We start from the raw sequence: 21,086 nt of genomic DNA, 5'->3' as shown, positions 1-21,086 counted from the left end.
GAGCATACTGTATATGCAGCATTACAATTTTGTCTGGAAGACAAGAAAGGATGAGGCGACACTCACCATACAGGGTAACTTCTTTAATCACTCGGCAGTGACATCAAGCAGGATACAGGCGGGGGAGTGGGGTGGAGGAGGGATAGCCGCAACAAGTTGTTTTGTGCGCCTTGCGCACTTCCTCTAGCCGGATGTACATCTAACCTCCACCCCACTCCCCTCCTGTATCCTGCTTGATGTCACTGCCAAGTGATTAAAGAAGTTACCCTGTATGGTGAGTGTCGCCTCATCCTTTCTTGTCTTCTTGTTGAACTGTTGCCGTTTCAGTGCTGAGCACCAGCGCTACGGGTCTTAGTTGTCAGGCTCCTGTTTTGCTGTACCTCTCCGTTCCTCCTTGGGGCTTAATTCAAGTAGTGCCAGCTGTTTTCCCCTCCTGATGTACAATTTTGTCTATCTGTGATATGTGCAAAGTACTAATATCTAGTAGTAACATTTTTCAATGGCTTTATTACTCTGGTAGGGAGGCTCCTGGTAATAGAGGAGTTATTTGTCGGCTCAGAGCATTTCCAGGTAGTTAGCTATTGTCATATAAAGGACACCTTTCACATGCAATGCATTCGGAAAGTCTTCAGACCCTTTCAATATTTGTACATTTTGTTATGTTGTTGTCTTGCGCAAAAAAAAAAAAAAAAAGAGTTTCCCCCTTATCAGGTATTCCTGGAATTTTTTTTATTTGACTGTGTTACAGAAACTGTAAAGTTAGTGTAGTTCATAATATAGAACAGTGACCCCCCGACCTACGATGGCCCCGACATATGATGAAATCGACATACCATGGCCTCTCAGAGGCCATCGCATGTCGATGTCAGCATCGACATACGATGCTTTTTTATGTCGGGGCCATCGCATTAAGTGCTATCCGGCAGCGCCAAATGCTTAAGCTGCTGCCGGATAGCAGCTTAATGTTCCCCGTGTGGTGCGGTAAGTATTACTTACCCCTCCACGATGCTCCGGGTGCCCTCCGGGTCCAGCGCTGGTCTTCCGGTGTCTTCTCGGCCCTCTCCGATGACGTCAATACGCTGCTGCGCACGCCATCCAATAGGAATGGCGTACGCAGCGGCGTAATGACGTCGCTACACAGGCCCAGTAAGGCCTTGCGGAAGACAGAAGAGGACCGGAGAAGACAGAAGAGGACCGGAGAAGACAGAAGAGGACCGGAGAAGACAGAAGAGGACCGGAGAAGACAGAAGAGGACCAGAGAAGACAGCGGAGGACCGGAGAAGACCCAGTTCACCAAAAGATATCCTCAATGTTATAGTAATCTCATGACATTGCCATTTAGCACCAAGACAAGCATAGATCCTTCCTAAGCATGTCCAGGAGGTACGTACTAAAATCACCTTATGATGGATAACCCCTTTAAAGGAGTAGTCCAGTCCTGAAAAACGTATCCCCTATCCTAAGGATAGGGGATAAGTTTCAGATAGCGGGGTCCGACTGCTGGGACCCCCCCCGCGATCTCTCGTATGAGGCCCCGGCCCGATAGTGTGTGTCGAACACCGCACCACCCACCTTCGTGCGGCAGCTGACACGCCTCCTCAATACTGCGCTATGGCAGAGCCGGAGATTGCCGAAGGCAGCGCTCCGGCTCTGCCATAGAGTTGTATTGAGGGGGCGTGTCAGCCGCCGCTTTGTGCCATGGTCAACACGCCCCCTTCCCGCGGGCTGCCGGGGTCCCGGGGAGATTGCAGGGGGTCCTTGCGGTCGGACCCCCGCTACCTGAAACTTATCCTCTATCCTTAGGATAGAGGATACGTTTTTCAGGACTGGATATTTCTTTAATACCCCAAAATAAGGAAGCGTAAACAGCAATTTAGTAATTTTTAGCAAACTTATTAATAAGGAAAAACTAAAATTTTATATGTTCAAATAAACTGACACTTGAAAGTTAGTTCTGGCCTCCTATTTCTCCTAATCTCTGAGATGTTTCTACACCTTGATTGGATGTAAATTCAGATGACTGGAAATTGTTTGGAAATATACACCTCTAAGGTCTCACAGCTTACAAGCCATGAAGCATAATGAACTGCCAGAAGAGCTCAGAGACTTGATTGTATGAAAGCACATGCCTGGAGAAGGGTGCAAAAATTCCCAAGAGGACAGTGACCTCCATAATTCTTAATTGAAAGATGTCTGGAACAACTAGGACTCCACAGTTCTCACAATTCCCAAACATTGAGATGTTTGTGGAATTGGTGACACGCGATATTGAGAACATTAGGGATCAGAGACAAATAGGACCGACGAATTTAACAATGGAAGAGCAGAGGGCCTTGGAGAATCTGAGGGCTGACGGCACAATAGTCATCAAGCCCTCAGACAAAGGCGGCAATGTCGTTGTGCTAGACAGAGAACAATATGTTGATATGGTTATGGGCTTGTTGTCTGACCCCACAAAATACAAAGTTCTTCCGTCAGATCCCACACAAATGTATCTGGAAGCATACAAGCATTTGTTGGATGAGGCAAAAACCAACTTGTTAATATCAGAACAAGAATTTAAGTTTATGTTTAATCCACATCCCACTATAGCCACCTTCTATGCTCTCCCCAAGACGCATAAATCCATAAGCCCCATTAGGGGATCTCCTATTGTGTCAGGCAATGACTGTCTGACCCAAGGTGGGAGCATATATCTGCATTATGTTTTTGCACCTTTGTCACATCACTTCCTTCGCACTTACTTGACACAAAAGACACACTCACTAAAATTCAAGATATCACTATCACTGACAATATAATTTTGGCCAGCCTGGTTGTGGAAAGTTTATATAGCAACATCTGTCATGATCAAGGCCGTAAAGCGGTTAGGCATTTTTTGAGCACTAGGAGCACTTATTATTTGGAGCACAATGATTTTGTCTATGCACTTTTGGATTTTGTACTAACACACAATTATTTTCTTTTTAATGGCAAACACTATCACCAGACACAAGGCAACGCCATGGGTGCGTCATGTGCACCGAATTATGCAAATTAATTTTTGGGGTGGTGGGAGGATACGGTAGTTTTTGGTGACACAATGAGTTTATACACGGATCACATTTTGTTTTGGGGACGTTATATTGATGACGTCCTCATTTTATGGGATGGTGGTGGGGATTTGTTTAATGATTTTGTTAAAACACTCAACGCAAATGAGATAGGGATGACATTTACTTAAGAAATTGGAGGCCAGTCCATCAACTTCTTAGATATTCACATTTATGTGGAGAACAGAAAAAGTTACAAACTACCATATACAGGAAGCCCACATCTGTGAATTTCCTATTACATTGGGACAGCTGGCATCTAGGATCCCTGAGGAGGACCATCCCGATTGGCCAGTATTTGAGGGCTGGGCGAAACTGTTTGAAAGACGCCTCCTTGCAGAAGGAGAGCAACGAATTGTTCCATAGGTTCAGACAACGAGGGTACACCTAAAGGAGACACCTAAAGTCTGCCTACCATAGGGCTCTGAAAAGTGAAAGGAGGGAGCTCCTTGGACAAAGCCAAAAATCACAATCCCCCTCACAACAAGTTATCAGATGTATCGGCACGTATGATGGAAGAACTGATGAAATAATGAAAATCCTACGCCGACACTGGCATCTGTTATCAGGAGATGTTGACTTGATGGAAGTGGTGAGAAGAAAACCGAGAGTGACATCTAATCTAAGGGACCTTCTTGTGAGGAGCCACTTGCCCCAGGAGAACAGACCAGAGAGCTGGTTAAAGGGGTATTCCAGGCCAAAACTTTTTTTTATATATCAACTGGCTCCGGAAAGTTAAACAGATTTGTAAATTAGTTCACACAAGAAAAATGTGGCCGGGCACCCTCCCTCAGTGCGGTGCAGACTGGACGGGATAGACCTGATCAGTGGCAGCCGATCGGGTTAACTGAGACGGACAATCCCCAGGTGTTCAACAATGCTAAGGCGTGCTAACACGTGTGGAGCAGTCCAAACAACAAAATCACAGCAGAAGAGAAGTGAAGAAAAACGGAGCACAGACCTTTTCGTTGCGAAGAATCAGAAACTTCTTTATTGAAGTCTAGGTGACACCATGTGCTGGGGGAGCAGGACGCCGGACAGTTAGTGGGCTACGACCGTATCGCGCTTCAGCGCTTCAACTGGCCCAGATGAAGCGCTGAAGCGCGATACGGTCGTAGCCCACTAACTGTCCGGTGTCCTGCTCCCCCAGCACATGGTGTCCCCTAGACTTCAATAAAGAAGTTTCTGAATCTTCGCAACAAAAAGGTCTGTGCTCCGTTTTTCTTCACTTCTCTTCTGCTGTGATTTTGTTAGATTTGTAAATTACTTCTATTAAAAAATCTTAGACAGAAAACGTCAGAAGCTAATAACTATTGGAAGGATTAACTGCTCAATGATGATGTCACGTCCCGGGAGCTGTGCATGATGGGAGAATATCACCATAGGAACTACACAGCTCCCGGGACGTTAGTCATCAGAGAGCAGTTAGACAGAAAACAACAACTCAATTTCAGAAGCTAATAACTATTGGAAGGATTAAGATTTTTTAATAGAAGTAATTTACAAATCTGTTTAACTTTCCGGAGCCAGTTGATATATAAAAAAAAGTTTTGGCCTGGAATACCCCTTTAAGGAACAAAACAATTGGCTCATACAGCTGTGGTCAGTGTAGTTTTTGCACTTTGGTACCCAGAATTAAAAAATTTACTCATCCGGTTGACAACCGTGAGTATGAGATAAAACAATTTATAAATTGCAAGTCTAAAAATATTGTGTATATTGCATGTTGTGGGTTCCCAAAACTATACGTGGGTAGGACCACCCAACAATTTAGGAGGAGGAGTCAATATCTGAGTAACATCAGAACAGGAGTGGATACACCAGTGTCGAGACACATACATGCCGTGCATGGAGGGAGAGGAAAAGTGCTGAGATTTTGGGGAATATGCCAATTGACATTGGGCCTAAGAAAAGGGAATATTGACAAGGCCCTTTTGAGAGACGAAGCGAAGTGGATATACAGGCTCAAAGCCTGTCACCTAATGGTCTTAACGAAGGATTCTCCTTTGCAGCATTTTTGTAAATATAGGGACATTCATTTTGCGACAAATGATTATTAAATATTGTATATTGAAAAAACTTTGACAAGTATACTGAGAGTTGTTAGATTTTATTACGTGTTTGATATGAAGGGGCGGCATATGATACTGAACAGCAGACTATAAATAACATGCAGCAAATATGCCAGTCTTTTGATTAAATATGGGACCTAGTATGAATTATCTCCAATTACTGAACTAAAGAAGCAAACATAATGACTGTAGGTAGATCTACTCTCCAGGATTATACCTTATGTGGAATCCAGTTCTGTCTAATGTACACTCTGATCTGATAAATACCCAATAATTTATTGACAAAATATAATATAAAAAAATATATTAAATAATCTGGAGTCACATCAGAAGTCAGTTCACACCATTCTAACTATAGAGATATAAATAACAAATATGTTTGGGAATTAGCTCCTTAACATGGATGAGTATAGGCGAGTATTTCAATGCAGAGGAAGAACTAACACGCATGCGCGGTTGATCTCTTATGCTTAGAATGAGGACAACTGCGGCAGAGACTTAAGTGTGAGAAAACATCCTCTGCCCATGCGCGAGCGCTGTAGCCGGTTTCACGGTCTGCGCATGTACTGGTTACGGAGCTAAGAGTGCGACCAAGAATATAGGACATCGGAAGCGCACAAAGATGACGTGGCCGGCAGTGAAGGACTCCATAGGGTACCTGGTTAGACATAATCAGGACAAGATTCAGGTTTGGAGCCGTACGAGGCGCCGCCCTGATTGGCCGGGAGGCAATCAGAGGGCGGGGTATCTTTGATGTTAGTGCCCATAAATAGTGAGACAGGTCCACAAACAGGGGAGGACATTACGGAAGTAACGAAACATGTAGAGGGGGCAGTGTTAGTTTTAATGAGCAGTCCTAATAGTGTGCCATTACTGCAATCAGCCAGGGTATCTGCAGGCCACTGGTGATTGCTGATTCTTTAGACATGAACAGAGGCGTCTGTGATGATATAAATATACATTGAAATAACACACTACAGGACTTTTTTTTTTTTAAATAGACTCCAGTTTGTATTCTAATAATTTTTGGTAACATAATAAAAGTTACGTTTTTAGGGGTGGGTTTAAAAAGGGTATTTGTGATCAGGGGGTAACCCCTGGTCAATTGGTTCTATATATGTTTTTGACCCTAACCCATTCTGAGGAATTTTGTGTTTTGGTTAACTAGGACTCTTCTTAGCGCTGGCTGCCCCACCAAACTAAGTAATTAGGGAAAAGGGCCTTGGTAAGAGAGTTGACCAAGAACCCAATAGTCACTCTGGCTCCATAGATCCTGGGAGAGATGTATTAAACCTTATGTAAAGGAACAGTGGAGTAGTTGCCTATAGCAACATTCAGCTCCCAGATTACATTTTTCAGAGGCCTGTAAAAAACTGCTCCACTGTTCCTTTGCACAGGATTTACTAAATTTCTCCCAGATGGGAAAAACTTACAGGAGGTCAACGATCACTGCAGCACTCCACTAATCCAGACTTCATGGTAAAGAGTAACTAAAAAGAAGAAAATTCTCAGAAACAAGATTCTCTGGTCTGGTGAAACCAAGATTGAACTTTTTTGGCTTCAGTTTTAAGCATAATCACATGCCCAATACCATACCTATGGTGAGGCATGGTGGTGGCAGTATCATGCTGTGGGATATTTTTCAGCAGCTGGAAGAGGTAGACTGGTCAGGGTTGAGGGAAAGCTGAATGGAGCAAAGTACAGAGATATTCTGAATGAAAACCTGATCCAGAGTGCTCTGGACATCATACTGGTCCAAAGGTTCAGCTTCCAACAAGACAATGACCCTAAGCACATGGCCAAGACAACATAGTGACTTAGGGATAATTCTGTGAATGTCTTTTAGTGGCCCAACCATAGCCCTGAGATGAAGTTAATTCAACATCTGTAGAGAGATATGAAAATAGAGGATCTGCAGAGAAGAATGGCCGAAAATTCCCTAATCCAGGTTGACTCGCTGTTGCCAACAGGCACTGATATTGCATGTTTGAGACCTCTCACATATTCCCTTGCAGATACTGCTGGAGAAAGAAATGCAATGATGACAGAAAATGCTAGAAGTATCTTGATTTCCTGACTCATCTACAAAATATTTAAAATCTGATATATGAGATTTCTGTATTGCAGCACACTATTAAAGCTTACAGTGGAAAGGAGTGAAAATGGAATCGACACAGGGCCAATGTATGTACGTTCTACAGTCAGGATTTTTCAACTCAGTGAGAAGTCTCTACAAGCCAGCGAGAATATGTACGTATGAGAGTATTAGGGTGTTGTATAGGATGATGCAGCTTCTCTTATGAATCAGCATGTTGATTTGAATATGTCGTTGGTGGTCGAGCAGCTTAAAGTTCCATTCAGTGTTTTATTATATCTACCAGCATTGCAGCATCTATCCCCAATACATTAATTAAAAAATGAGAGGACTTTATCAATCTAAGAAAAGAGGCAAATGCTTTGATCAGAGGCATAACTAAAGTCAATGCAGCATTTGCACCCATGCCCTTGTAACCAACAAAGCATATACCTTTTTTCTGGCATATCAGAAAACACATGTGTTATAAATGGTAGGTGGAGAGTCCATGTGCAGATGTTGCACTGGGGCCCAGAAGCTTCAAGTTTGACTTCTGACAATAATGTACTGAACTGCATTGCACCTAATGTGGGGGAAACTATACTGCACCTAATGTGGGGGAACTGTACTAATGTGAGGGAACTGTACTGTACCTAATGTGGGGGAAACTATACTGCACCTAATGTGGGGGAACTGTACTGCACCTAATGTGGGGAACTATACTGCCAACCTAATGTGGGGAACTATACTGCCAACCTAATGTGGGGGAACTATACTGCACCTAATGTGGGGGAACTATACTGCCAACCTAATGTGGGGAACTATACTGCACCTAATTTGGGGGAACTATACTGCACCTAATGTGGGGGAACTGTACTGCACCTAATGTGGGGGAACTATACTGCACCTAATGTGGGGGAACTATACTGCACCTAATGTGGGGGAACTGTACTGCACCTAATGTGGGTAACTATACTGCCAACCTAATGTGGGGAACTATATTGCCAACCTAATGTGGGGGAACTATACTGCCAACCTTATGTAGGGGAACTATACTGCACCTAATGTGGGGGAACTGTACTGCACCTAATGTGGGGGAACTGTACTGCACCTAATGTGGGGAACTATACTGCCAACCTAATGTGGGGAACTATACTGCACCTAATGTGGGGAACTATACTGCCAACCTAATGTGGGGAATTATAAGGCCACCTAATGTGGGGAACTATACTGACTCCTAATGTGGGGAACTATACTGCACCTAATGTGGGGGAACTATACTGCACCTAATGTGGGGGAACTATACTGCACCTAATGTGGGGGAATTATACTGCACCTAATGTGGGGGAACTATACTGCCAACCTAATGTGGGGAATTATAAGGCCAACCTAATGTGGGGAACCATACTGCCAACCTAATGTGGGGAACTATACTGCCAACCTAATGTGGGGAACTATATTGCCAACCTAATGTGGGAAACTATACTGCACCTAATGTGGGGGAACTATACTGCACCTAATGTGGGGGAAACTATACTGCACCTAATGTGGGGGAAACTATACTGCACCTAATGTGGGGAAACTATACTGCACCTAATGTGGGGGAACTGTACTGCCAACCTAATGTGGGGAACTATACTGCACCTAATGTGGGGGAACTATACTGCCAACCTAATGTGGGGAACTATACTGCACCTAATGTGGGGGAACTATACTGCCAACCTAATGTGGGGAACTATACTGCACCTAATGTGGGGGAACTGTACTGCACCTAATGTGGGGGAACTGTACTGCACCTAATGTGTGGAACTATACTGCCAACTTAATGTGGGGAACTATATTGCCAACCTAATGTGGGGAACTATACTGCCAACCTAATGTGGGGAACTATACTGCCAACCTAATGTGGGGAACTATACTGCACCTAATGTGGGGAACTATACTGCACCTAATGTGGGGAACTATACTGCCAACCTAATGTGGGGAATTATATGGCCACCTAATGTGGGAAACTATACTGACTCCTAATGTGGGGAACTATACTGCACCTAATGTGGGGGAACTATACTGCACCTAATGTGGGGGAACTATACTGCACCTAATGTGGGGGAACTATACTGCCAACCTAATGTGGGGAATTATAAGGCCAACCTAATGTGGGGAACTATACTGCCAACCTAATGTGGGGAACTATACTGCCAACCTAATGTGGGAAACTATACCGCACCTAATGTGGGGGAACTATACTGCACCTAATGTGGGGGAACTATACTGCATCTAATGTGGGGGAACTATACTGCACCTAATGTGGGGGAACTGTCGGGGGGGGGGGCAACATAATGAAGTGCTCAGTCTTCCAGGCAGCCTTAATCTGGCCCTGCTTCTGCTTACTGGATACCTGCTTATTTATTGATCTTTGGCTTTTCCCTTGACTCTTCTCTTGCTCTGTGTTCCTGTACTCTGCTATTTCCTGATACCGACTTTGGCTAGACTGACATTGACTTGACCGTGTGTGTGTCTTAGTGTATCTTTGTTAGTTTGTGTGCCTCCAGCTGTTCCTCGACTCCTACTGTTTTTGTATTGCATTATTTTGACAAAGCTGCCCCAGAACTCAGCAGGTAGGGACAGTGGCTGTGGGTGAGTTAGGACTTCACTGTTCTCTGCCCATACGTGACACCTTTATTCTGGCTGATAAGCTGCTGTCAGAGATGATAAGCTGCTGTCAAACATGCACATTTGGCCAAGCCAATCTAGCAGGTTTATAGGGAGATTGGGTGAGCTTGTCCAGCCACAGCCAACTCATGTGTATGGTAGGCTTCTTCCCATCCGAAGAAGTTATCCCCACCGATCCTAAGAACGGGAACCAAATAGACCCTAGAATGAACAGAGCACTCTGCATGTGGGCAGTCAGCACTCTGCATGTAATTAGACTTGAAAAATGCCATCACTATGGACAGGATGCTGCTTTTTCCTGTCCTCCACTGAGTAAAGTAACATCCATTAAGACATAGTCATATCAAAGGCCTGTAGGTACATCACAGTACCAGACAACCCCTTTAAAAACATACTTTTCAGGAGAGATTTCTTAATGTAGTTGGTAATTTTTTTTAAGATTCAATAATTAATTTTTTTATGGCTTACTAAGAATTCATTTTCCATGGGAGTAGCAGTTTTTATCAGTTAGTTGTAACATAACAATTCATTATCAGGTTGACAGCTTTTTCTAGCTGTAGATCAACAACATGCATTATACATTTGAGAACAAAGTACTGTATCTAGTGCCTGAACCTGCCCAGACTAACACCTATCATTACCTAGTCTGTACTTCACTTGGATGCGATGATAAAAGAGAAAAGGCAGATAAGTTCTTAAAAGTCTTTCAGACAAGGGACATAACTTTGTGTTAATTCTATAGATACAGGCATCTGCGGAACCTGTAAATCTGCATAGGCCTTCTTTTTATAACCACTGGAAGGTTAGCATACAAATGAGGGGGTTACAGGCATGAGGTCTATATAACCCCATGGTAAAAAGGGATGGTATGGGGGAAAAAATCCAAGTCTTTCCATCTAGGATGTTATGGTTTGCAGATTTTTTTTTAAAATAATTGTGCCTGACCCGCTCTATTTGTAGCTCCTTATAATCCATGTGATAACACTCTGTCTTTATCAGTACATGGCCACTGTTACAAGTCTTAGAGAAAACTGAAAGGAATGAGAAATTACTGCCAATACTTTTAAAAGATGCCTTGGAGGGAAACAGTTTGACCATTTTGCTGACCTGCTTGAACATTGAAGGTAAAGTTACTGTAAGAAACATGACATTTTACTGTGACTAGTAGTGTGACATATTTCATTTTCTGTTATGCAAATGACCATATACAAATAACGTTGACTTACCTATACCCATCCATGGCACTAATTAAAAAAATATTTTTTATGCCACCCAGCACCCATAGATCTTTCTTCTCTTAGGAATCTAAAACCCCAAATATGTTGCCACAGCAGTGCTGCCCATGTAGCACTGTGGGTGGTGAAAGGTTTGAAAGCCTTCTATCTCATGTCTTTCTATTACAGAGCTCTCTGGGAAGGAGATCTTTTCTGCTCTTTCAGTAGCCGATCGTGTCAGAGGAATATCAAAAAAAGTTTCAGCAACACGCTGGGATCCAGAGGAAACTTCTCGTAAACTGAGGGGACAGATTAAAGAGCTGCGATCCGAGCTTCTCTCCGATAATGCACTCGAGGAAAGTTCTGTCAGACAACTGGCGGAGGCAGTGAAAGAACTGCAGGTCAGTGACTTCATTCTTTATTCTCTGTTATCACTGTAGACAATACTTGTTAAGGATGCTACCAAAGCTGCGGCCTTTTGGGGCAAATCAGTGTTATACATGTCATCTATAGCGGTATACTGTATAAATCATCCCCCAACACAGAGTCAGCATGAGTGTTGTGCTGTGCTTGGCCAGACAAGTAAGGAAAAGAAGTCCATGTATGTATATTACTGGTCCCACCCTCTAAAATAGAGAGAATGAAAAACAGAGTAAGCTCCTCCCTTTTCTTGAAGGTTTCATTAGTAATGTGTATGTATGTAAGTACATGTGTTAACTCTTTGTACACAACCAAGCCAAGAACAAACACAGTTATAGTATAAGACATATGCCAGAATACACCATAAACAGTATAAAGGGATAATATGCATACAAAATAAGGCATAAACTGGATTGCACCCAACCAACAGGTCCTGCAGGACACTGCACTACTCCTAGTACTAAAATCTATGCCTGCTCATAGATGTCATAGTCTTCATTTCCTGACTTTTTTGACTGTCTGAAATGCACCATATTAGTATAAACTATGCCTGTTTAAAAATGTGACAGAATTCACTTCATTGAAAAATTCAAACTTTAAAAGTAGGATGACTGTACAAGCATAAGTCAACTGCTTGTGGACAAAACTAAGGCTGCACAACCACCATTTTTTATTTCCAGCCTAATGAAGGGCTTGTTGTAGCCAAATCATTGCAATTTACATGTCACATAGCTGTTTGAATTATCATGAATTACCAAGGATTATGAAAATATTGCTGCTTTTCCCCCAAAACAGTGCCACACCTGTTCATAGGTTGTGTGTGGTAGTGCACCTTTGCACTACTTCAATAGAGTTCACTGATTCCTTACTGACTCCTGAATCTCATAAGGAATAGGAACAAAGTTTCTACTAATGTATCCATTATGGAGGGGGGTATGGATTCTTCCTTTCTCCATGTCCATTGTGCTTCACTTCTAAGTTGCTAGTTACATGGGGCATCACAAAACTTGTAATGCAACATCACCATGGATAAACAAGGTTGGCATGCACAGCTCCCCTTATCCAAGTTATTTATGTAAAGCTTTGCAGATGTCGAGATTAATAACCCCAGAGGTTGACCTGTTCTTTTTGACTGTCATGATTTTTTTAAGCTATGGAAATGTTAACCTGTGACCTAGGCCATTATTTATGTAAATGCACAAAACAAGTTGACATCATTGAGATTATAAAAGGAATAAAATGGCTGAATTGCATGGGATGTGGGCGACAGTAAGACTTTATGAGAACAGTCAGAATATAACTTTCTTTCCAATGCATTAATGAAAGTTTTCAGGTGTTTTTCTTAAGAGCATTGATGCTGAGATCATAATACTTTGGATTTCGGTTTGGTCTGATGAGGTCCCTTAGGGAGACATTATTTCTAGACAAAGGCCACAAAGATGGATCTCCATGGCAACCTGTTTCAGGAGAAAAGAAAATGATAGAAAAAAAATATATATATTGTTTTAGCTCAAGGTACCGACCCTTGCTGAACTTAAACAGGCTCTGTGTACTACAAAGCGTCTGATCTTTGCAGACCTATAAATGGTAATTGTATTTAAGTTTGTGATTCCTGTAACAGGCAACTGGTGTGGACCTGCTTTCCCACACTACCAATTGACTTTTGGCAACTATCGAGGGCATTGTCTAAGTAGCACACCAGCAAGCAACAAGGAGTCAGGCAGAGACTAGCTCGGGCACAGGTCAAGGTCTAGGGATTGCAGTAAAGATGCGTTGTCAGGAACAAGCTCAGGGTGGTTTGCACATGTTCGTAGTAAAAGGAGTAGTACAGGTAACTAAACTTATAAGAAAGACATTGATCTCCTTTCCACAGGAGAGGCCGAGAGGGGATAAGTATCTGATTGCGGAGCAACCCCCAACGATCTCCTGTATGGGGCCCCCGTTTACTTACCCGTCCTCCACACGCTCCAGCGCCAACCTTTCTGGACAAGCGCAAATGACGGCTGGGGCTACCCCTTTAAGAGTTTTGGTCTCATACAGTAGAGGCAATATGGTGCAGGAGATCAAGCAAGAATATAGTACATGATAATTGTACTGAGGTCTGTGTTTCCTGCAATGGGCAACTGGTGTGGACCCACTTTGCCACCAAATCATTTGGCTTTGGGCCTTTATTGAGGGTGTTTAGCACCCTTTAACCATTGTATGGTGAGCAGAACTTCGCTGTAGAGGCTACCTGGTTGTTACCTCTGACAGCCAGACAAAATCTGCAATTATAATACTGGTCTGGGGGCGGAAGTGCTTAGGGGATCACTTAGGCACCAGGGCCCCGATGTGACTGCTGCCTCTGCACCCCATAAAGCTACGCCCCTGCTGACAATGATCCCAAAATGTGGGACTGCTACATTTGTATATACTTGGTAACAAGTAGTAAGATGGCAGGCCTTTCACTAAGCTCTTAACTAGGCTTTTTCAGGCTGGAATCTTAAAGCGAAACTGTCACAAAAAATATGCTTGTGAAGCTGCACACACTGTGCACTAGGGCTTCACTAGCGTATTCCAGGCATACCTTTAATGGTACGCTAGGCTGCTTTATACTTGCAGAATTAAGCTTTATATTACCCTCGGGAGTCAGGTTGACAGTCGGGGAGGCAGAGCTTAGGGTCCGCTCTGTTCCGGACCGCATCGCCTCTTTCTGCCTACGTCGCACAGTTGATTGACAGCCAGAGCGTGCGGGCATTAGAGCTACACAGAGCCGCTGCTGGCAGGTGAGCCCTGCCTGTCAATCAATTGAGCAATGTAGGCAGAAAGAGGTGGTGCGGCCGGGAGCAGGGCGGACACCGAGCTCTGCCACTCCGACTGTTACCTGATTGCCGAGGGTAACATAAAAGCTTAATTCTGTAAGTATAAAGCAGCCTAGTATACCACTAAAGGTATGCCTAGAATCTGCTTGTGAAGCCCTAGTGCACAGTGGGGGAGATTTATCAAAATCTGTGCAGAGGAACATTTGCCCAGTTGCCCATAGCAACCAATCAGATTGCGTCTTTCATTTCTAACAAGGCCTCTGCAAAATAAAAGAAGCGATCTGATTGGTTGCTATGGGCAACTGGCCAATTTTCCTCTGCACAGGTTTTGATAAATCTCCCCAAGTGTGTGCAGCTTCACTTTAACTGCTTAGCACCGTGCAATCATGTTGTGCAGAGGTGGTGGAGGGGGCAACCAGGATACAGAGGGGGCCTCCTATCTAACCACATACATGCCCCATCCTCATTGACCAGGGAGTTAAACAGCCAAAATCAGAGTTATTTCCAATCCTGGTCACTGCTGACTGGTGTCTGGTGTCAGTGAACAGTCAGCACCTGCTGTGTTTTTAGCAGTGGGCAGTTGTGGCACTGTTTTGGGGAGAAGAAATGGCCGCCTGTGCTCTTTATTTAGACTTTGTTCACATTTGAAATTATACTACTTTAGCTTACTGGCAGAATGTTAAAATGGTGTATTGTGGTATACCTGCGCCAAGTCAATTGAGCTCAGTGGACTGAACATAGTTTACTGGTGGCTATGTTTAATCCATTTCTAAGCCCTTGTGCTTTTATGGTCAACAAAATAACAGGAAATGCTTAAAAATGTACTGACTCTAGCCCCTAGTAGACCATGTTGAGTACATTGAACTCAACAGACATGGCAACTTTTAACCTTTGATAGCTTTGTTGAAAGGTGACTGCAGCATGATCAGAAGTGTGCCCCCCCCCCCCCCTCCTTTATTGGATTACAACAACTCTGTCAAAGACACAGGACAAAAATCCACTTTGTACTTTGGATAAATATAAACCAAAAATGAAAAGAGAGGGTTATAAACTACTACAATATTGTGTATTTATATTCATGGTTGCTATGTAGGCATACACTATATATCACAGATAACCTGGACACACCAGCAGCATTTTTAGTTAGTCTCAGGGGGCTAGGCTTGGGCTCGTCTCTAAGGTTAGAATACCCCTTTTACTAGTAAAGTCTATGTCTGTCCCATAAGAGCCTTTCACAGTATATTCTGAAACAGTGCAAAATTATAAAATAAGCTACGATTTCTGAAACAACTTAAGCAAATACGCTGCACTGGGTTGTTTATAATAAGAATATAATCCTTACTACATGGCGCTAATACTTAGATACCAGTCTGGTTGATAATACGGCCATTTCTCTACCAGCTTTAAACCGTCATACACTAAGGCTGCAGTACAGATTATTACTGAAATAACTCACTCGTACTCTCCGTCTCAGCCAAGCAGTATATCTAGAAAATGCATAAAAATACATTCCATCTGTTTTCTCCCCACACAGATGGTGAAGAAACAAAGTTGGAAAGTAAAAAGAGAAGTATCTAAACAATTTGGAGAAAAGAATAGATGCCAACATGAGGTAAGAAGATGAGGTCCTCTCTTTGGGGCTTCCATCCAGTAGCCAAACTAAAGAGTGTATCTGGAGGACCCACAACATCGGGGCATTCCAGGGATGGCTCACTGATTTTAACTGGCATTGTAATGCTTCATTTTTACTAGTGGTTGCGCTCCACAGAATCTAAAGGCTTGCAGTAAGGTTTACCAACATTTTATAGCTGGGCACTGAGGCCCCAGTAAAGGGATACACTTCATATACCATAAAAAAATAATAATAAAAAAATAAAGTGATGAAAAAGTCTCGTCATAGCAAAAATGGTACCAGTGAAAATTACAGATCACAGCGCAAAAAATGAGCCTTGCACATCACTGTATGCGAAAAAAGTTATTGGGGTCAGAAGAGGACAATTTTCAGCATACTCCTTGTAGTTATAACATTTTTAAAGTAGTAAAATAAAATAAAAACTACATAAATTGGGTATCCTTGTAATTGTATGGACCTACAGAATAAAAATAAGGTGAAAAAGTGATAAAGATAAGGTGAAAAAGTTAAAAAGTACTCTGCATAGAAACGGGAGCCCCCAAAAGTTACAACATGTTTTTTTTTTTTTTTTCACCCCACAAAATTTTTTTTTTTGTTTTGCTACAGATTTTGTTAAAAATTAAGTGATGTCATTACAAACTACAGTTGGTACCACAAACCAAGTCCTTATATGGGTCTGTGGGTGCAAGATTGAAAGTGTTATGATTTTTATAAGGGTTGGAGGAGAAACCAAAAGTGCAAAAACGAAAATTGGCCTGGTCCTTAAGGAGTTAAGCTAGGTGAAGTGTTTGGTGGGAGTAATTACAGCTGTACTGTGGATGTTTACTTGTGTTTATGTGTTCAATAAAGGACATGAACGGTAAAACTCTTTGCGCATTATAAGTTTAGGTATTTTTAATTTGCACTGGGGACCTAGGTTCAATTCCCTCCAAGGACAGGTTCTGCAAGAGGTTTGTATGTTCTCCCTGTGTTTGCAAGGGTTACCTCCTACAGTCCAAAAACATACTGGTAAGTTAATTTGAAATGTAAATTGTGAGTCCCAGTGGGGACTGGTTTGAGTGATGACAAGCTCTGTACAGCATTGCGGAATATGTAGGCACTATAAAAATAAAGGAATAATTATCATTATGTGACTTTTAGACCACATTTTATTAGTCATCAATGCTGAAATCCCGAAAATTCTAAAGTATTCACTTACTTACTTGCAACACTACACCCTTGGGTCCTTGCTTATGGACTCCCTATCAATAACAATTACTAAGCCTCTCATGTATCAAAAGATACATAACAGGGAACCTTCCTTTTTTGTTGGAGTTACATGAAATACTGCAAGACCGTTATTCCCCTGTAGAAACTGTATGTCATTTGTATATACCTCATACTCTTTCTTTTTATATTTATGATTTAGGAATGCCAGAATTGTCAGTGTTATCAAAAATCAGAGATGTCTGAACCTGTCACTGCTGACCAATGCCCCCACCAGAGACTTATAAATCTTATTAACCAGAGTAGACAACAACAACTCAATGACGACTATGAAGCAAATGGCAAAGGTAAAGGCACCGTGACATATTAATCTGCATACTGTGCATTACTTTAAGTTCCAGGCTTTAACGGGTATTCCGGGCAAAAACATTTTATCTCCTATCAAAAGGTTTGGGGATAAGATGTCTAATCACGGGGGGGGGGCCCGCCGCTGGTACCTCCCGTCATCTCCCTGCAGCACCCACATTCTATGCGGGAGCTGCGTCTCCAGTTTCGGAAACCTCCGGCCACGCCCCCTCCATTCATGTCTATGGGAGGGGGCATGATGGCCGCCACGTCCCCTCCCATAGACATGAAGGGAGGGGGCGTGGAGTGACGTCACTTCCCCAGTCCGGGAAACCCGGAGGTTTCCGAAACGTGAGACGCAGCTCCCGCATAGAATGCAGGCTGCTGCAGGGAGATCGCGGGGGGTCCCAGCGGCGGGCCCCCCGCCATCAGACATCTTATACCCTATCCTTTGGATAGGTGATGAAAATGTTTTTGCCCAGAATACCCCTATAACCTGGACTACTTCACACATAAATCAGTCAAACACCTCAAACTTTTTCAGTAGTTGGGGAGATATGGACCCAGCACTTACAACTATACCCACATATAGAGCTGCTGGGTGACAGGTCTGTCATCTTAAAGAACATTCTTTACAGAAGGAAGGAAACTAAATTGGATGCATGCCGTTACATAGGCAATATTAGTTTTCTTACTAGCTGTACTTGTGATTTTGCTTAAATGTTGATTAACATTGATAAAAAGCTAAGAAATAAGCAACATAATTTGTCAAAAAGGTGAAACAGACTTAAACCAATCGACCAAGAACTGTGACTGGACCCTGGAGGAAAATTCTAAATATAGTTCAAGAGATGCCTGTATCCAAGACACAACCTCTAATAAGGTAGGGTCTCTGCTTAGCTGGGATAGAAGAGCTATTGAGTAAAGCAGTATATACATAATTTAAAGCAATATATCAATTCAAAATCTACTGGGGGTTATTTGCATGAAAAATACTTCAACTTACAGGGAATCTGTCACCAGGCAGAAACCAGTAATAAAAAATTATCTATATGATACCAGCTGATAAAAGTCTCCCCCAATCTTTTGGTTACAAACTACAGACGTATGATCATTTAGCCTAATGAGTGGATATTGTTATAAATTGATGAAAAAAATAAAAATATATTTCCATTTCCGTCCACTCATATCCCCATCTCATGTCCCATATGCAGAGAATGTCTATGGGAGGGGGGTTTAAATGAACAATTGCAGGAATAATTGTTCAAACCTCTCCTAGTATTTCCAGTGTGTGCAAGTAAAAGTAACAAGTGTCGATTGACTAATTATTGTAACAACAATTCATCCCCTAGGTTAGGTCAAATAGTTACTGCTTTTTAAACGAAAACGGTCACCTGTTCACCCGCACTATAACCCGATACACCTGCAGTTCGGAGCCCCTCAGTAGGCACGAGCGCTCACGTGACCAGCGCTTATAAATCCAGCAGGCAGGCCCTCCTCAAAGCGCAAGTCAATGCTGGAAGAGGGGGACCTTAGGGGCATCGGGGCTCTGGACTGCAGGTAGGTATAGCAGTCCGAGATCCTGCATTGGTCTCTTGTTCACCCGCACTATAACCCGGTGTATCTGGTTATAATACGGGTGACCGTTTTCCTTTAAAACAGCTTCCCTCTATTTTATAACCTACGTAATACTTGGCATTTCGGTAAATCACTTCAACTACAAAAAATGAATCCTTACACCCAAAAAACTGCCCTATAGTATTGGCCACTAGTGTCTATTGCAATCTGCTGTCCACTACCTGTTGTCATTGGAAATTTGTCTTTAGTACCAAGACAAGACACAGGAAGTAGTGGCAGGGCTGAGCTACTGCTATGTGCATTAGAGGGGGAGAGAAAGATTTCTACATGCAATCTGTGAGCCTTTAGATCTGTCCCTAAAAAGTAAATCAAGGCTTCCCTTTCATCTCAGCAGCAGTAGCAGTTCAGTGCATAGTATAACCCTTTCCCTGCTGTGCTGCTGCTGTTTCTTTTTTTTCTTTTCTGTTTACAAAGCACCTAGTAAATTAATTCATAAGTAGCCCATTCTGCCTCCTCATGCAATCTATAGTACTGTGTAAATCATCAGTCCAACACAGTGCATCCTTTCAGTCCTGTGCACTTTCATCCAACTATGTAATGGCATAGCAGAGAGGAGTGGGTCCTGTGCTGTGCACCATGGAGGGGATTTTAAGGGGTTCTATATCAACAGTAAAAGCCTAAAAATCATCTTGCCACCACTCTGAAGGGTTAATCTAATGTTTTCATATGGTAGAAGCAATATGATGTATCATGACAGCGTTCTTATTGACTAAAACTTGTTCTTTCAGAGGATATTATCAGATTGTCTAGGGATGGAAATGGAGTTCTTAATGGCACAAGCAAGAAGGGAGTGGCTGAAGGAACAACACAGAGCTTTGATCCATATGGAAATTATTGGACTAGAGCAAGACAAGGAAACGCATGAGGTTCATCACACATCTATTCATCATGATCTTTTATGTAATAGTTTGTAATCTATCTAAAAAAAGGATTTGGCCTATTATTAACATAAGCTATGAGTGTGCAATTGATGGACTTGCCACTGCAGTATCGGACACATTGTCATAAATTCACATGCAGCTATGTTTAATACTGCAACTAAGCTCAGTAAAGTGAAGGGGCTGAAATATAGGAGAAGACACAGCGGCATGGACGCATATGTTGCTGTGTTGGTACTGCAAGGAAGAACTGAGGCTAGACCGGGCCTAAATGGATTAGATGTGGCTTTAAATCACAACGGACAGATCCTTATTCAGATTGACAATTGGTGAATTTGGAGGCCAAGTTGAAGCGTACCTCCAATACTTTCATCCATTTTTTGTAAAATGCAGCACTGTGTACATCATTTTTCTAAGTCACTTTGATTTTGAATTTATAGGGGGTACTCTGCTGAAAACATCTTATCCCCGATCGAAAGGATAGGGGATAGGATGTCTGATCATGGGGATCCCACCGTTGGGGACCCCCCGTGATCTCCGGGCCGGCAATGGCGGCATCTGGAACACCGAAGCTTGGAGCTTCCGCATTGATGATGTCACGCCACACCCTTTCCATTCAGGTCTATGGGAGGGGGCGTGCCGGCTAGTACATAGCTGTCACACCTCCTACCATATACATGAATGGAGGGGACGTGGTGGCTGTGTTCGCCAGTCATCGGGCACATAACGGAGTTCGTTCTGTGCACCGAATGACAGGGGTGCCGCAGCGAGAGATAGCTGGGTCTTATTCCCTCTCCTTTGCATAGGGGATAAGATGTTTTAAGAGTACCCCTTTAGTGCCGGAATAGATTTCTGAGCGCTTGTTCTCCCTACCTGCATTATAAGACAAAGATTCTTTCTTCATCGCTATATAACCTGTCTCTTAGTAGCCAGATACATAACTCTGCATTTATCCACATTGAACCTCATTTGCCAAGTGGATGCCCAGACACTCAGTGTGTCCAAGTTAGCTTATAAATTATGCATGTCTTGCAAAGACT

General features: G+C 42.8%; 1 protein-coding gene across 3 annotated transcripts in view; it reads left to right on the top strand.

Moving 5' to 3' along the window:
- The window catches only part of LOC130267262 (chromosome-associated kinesin KIF4A), a 52,504-nt gene that overhangs the window by 23,556 nt on the left and 7,862 nt on the right, over positions 1-21,086 (top strand). For all 3 annotated transcript variants that reach the window (XM_056516712.1, XM_056516710.1, XM_056516713.1), the window contains 7 exons: positions 7,292-7,414; positions 10,911-11,035; positions 11,315-11,526; positions 15,881-15,958; positions 17,388-17,532; positions 18,307-18,413; positions 19,897-20,034. In XM_056516712.1, coding sequence (XP_056372687.1) covers positions 7,292-7,414; positions 10,911-11,035; positions 11,315-11,526; positions 15,881-15,958; positions 17,388-17,532; positions 18,307-18,413; positions 19,897-20,034 — 928 coding nt within the window. The remainder of the gene's footprint in view (positions 1-7,291; positions 7,415-10,910; positions 11,036-11,314; positions 11,527-15,880; positions 15,959-17,387; positions 17,533-18,306; positions 18,414-19,896; positions 20,035-21,086) is intronic.

The sequence above is a fragment of the Hyla sarda genome, chromosome 4, assembly GCF_029499605.1.
Source record: "Hyla sarda isolate aHylSar1 chromosome 4, aHylSar1.hap1, whole genome shotgun sequence".
Lineage (NCBI taxonomy): Eukaryota > Metazoa > Chordata > Amphibia > Anura > Hylidae > Hyla > Hyla sarda.
This window is presented reverse-complemented; position numbering and strand designations above follow the sequence as displayed.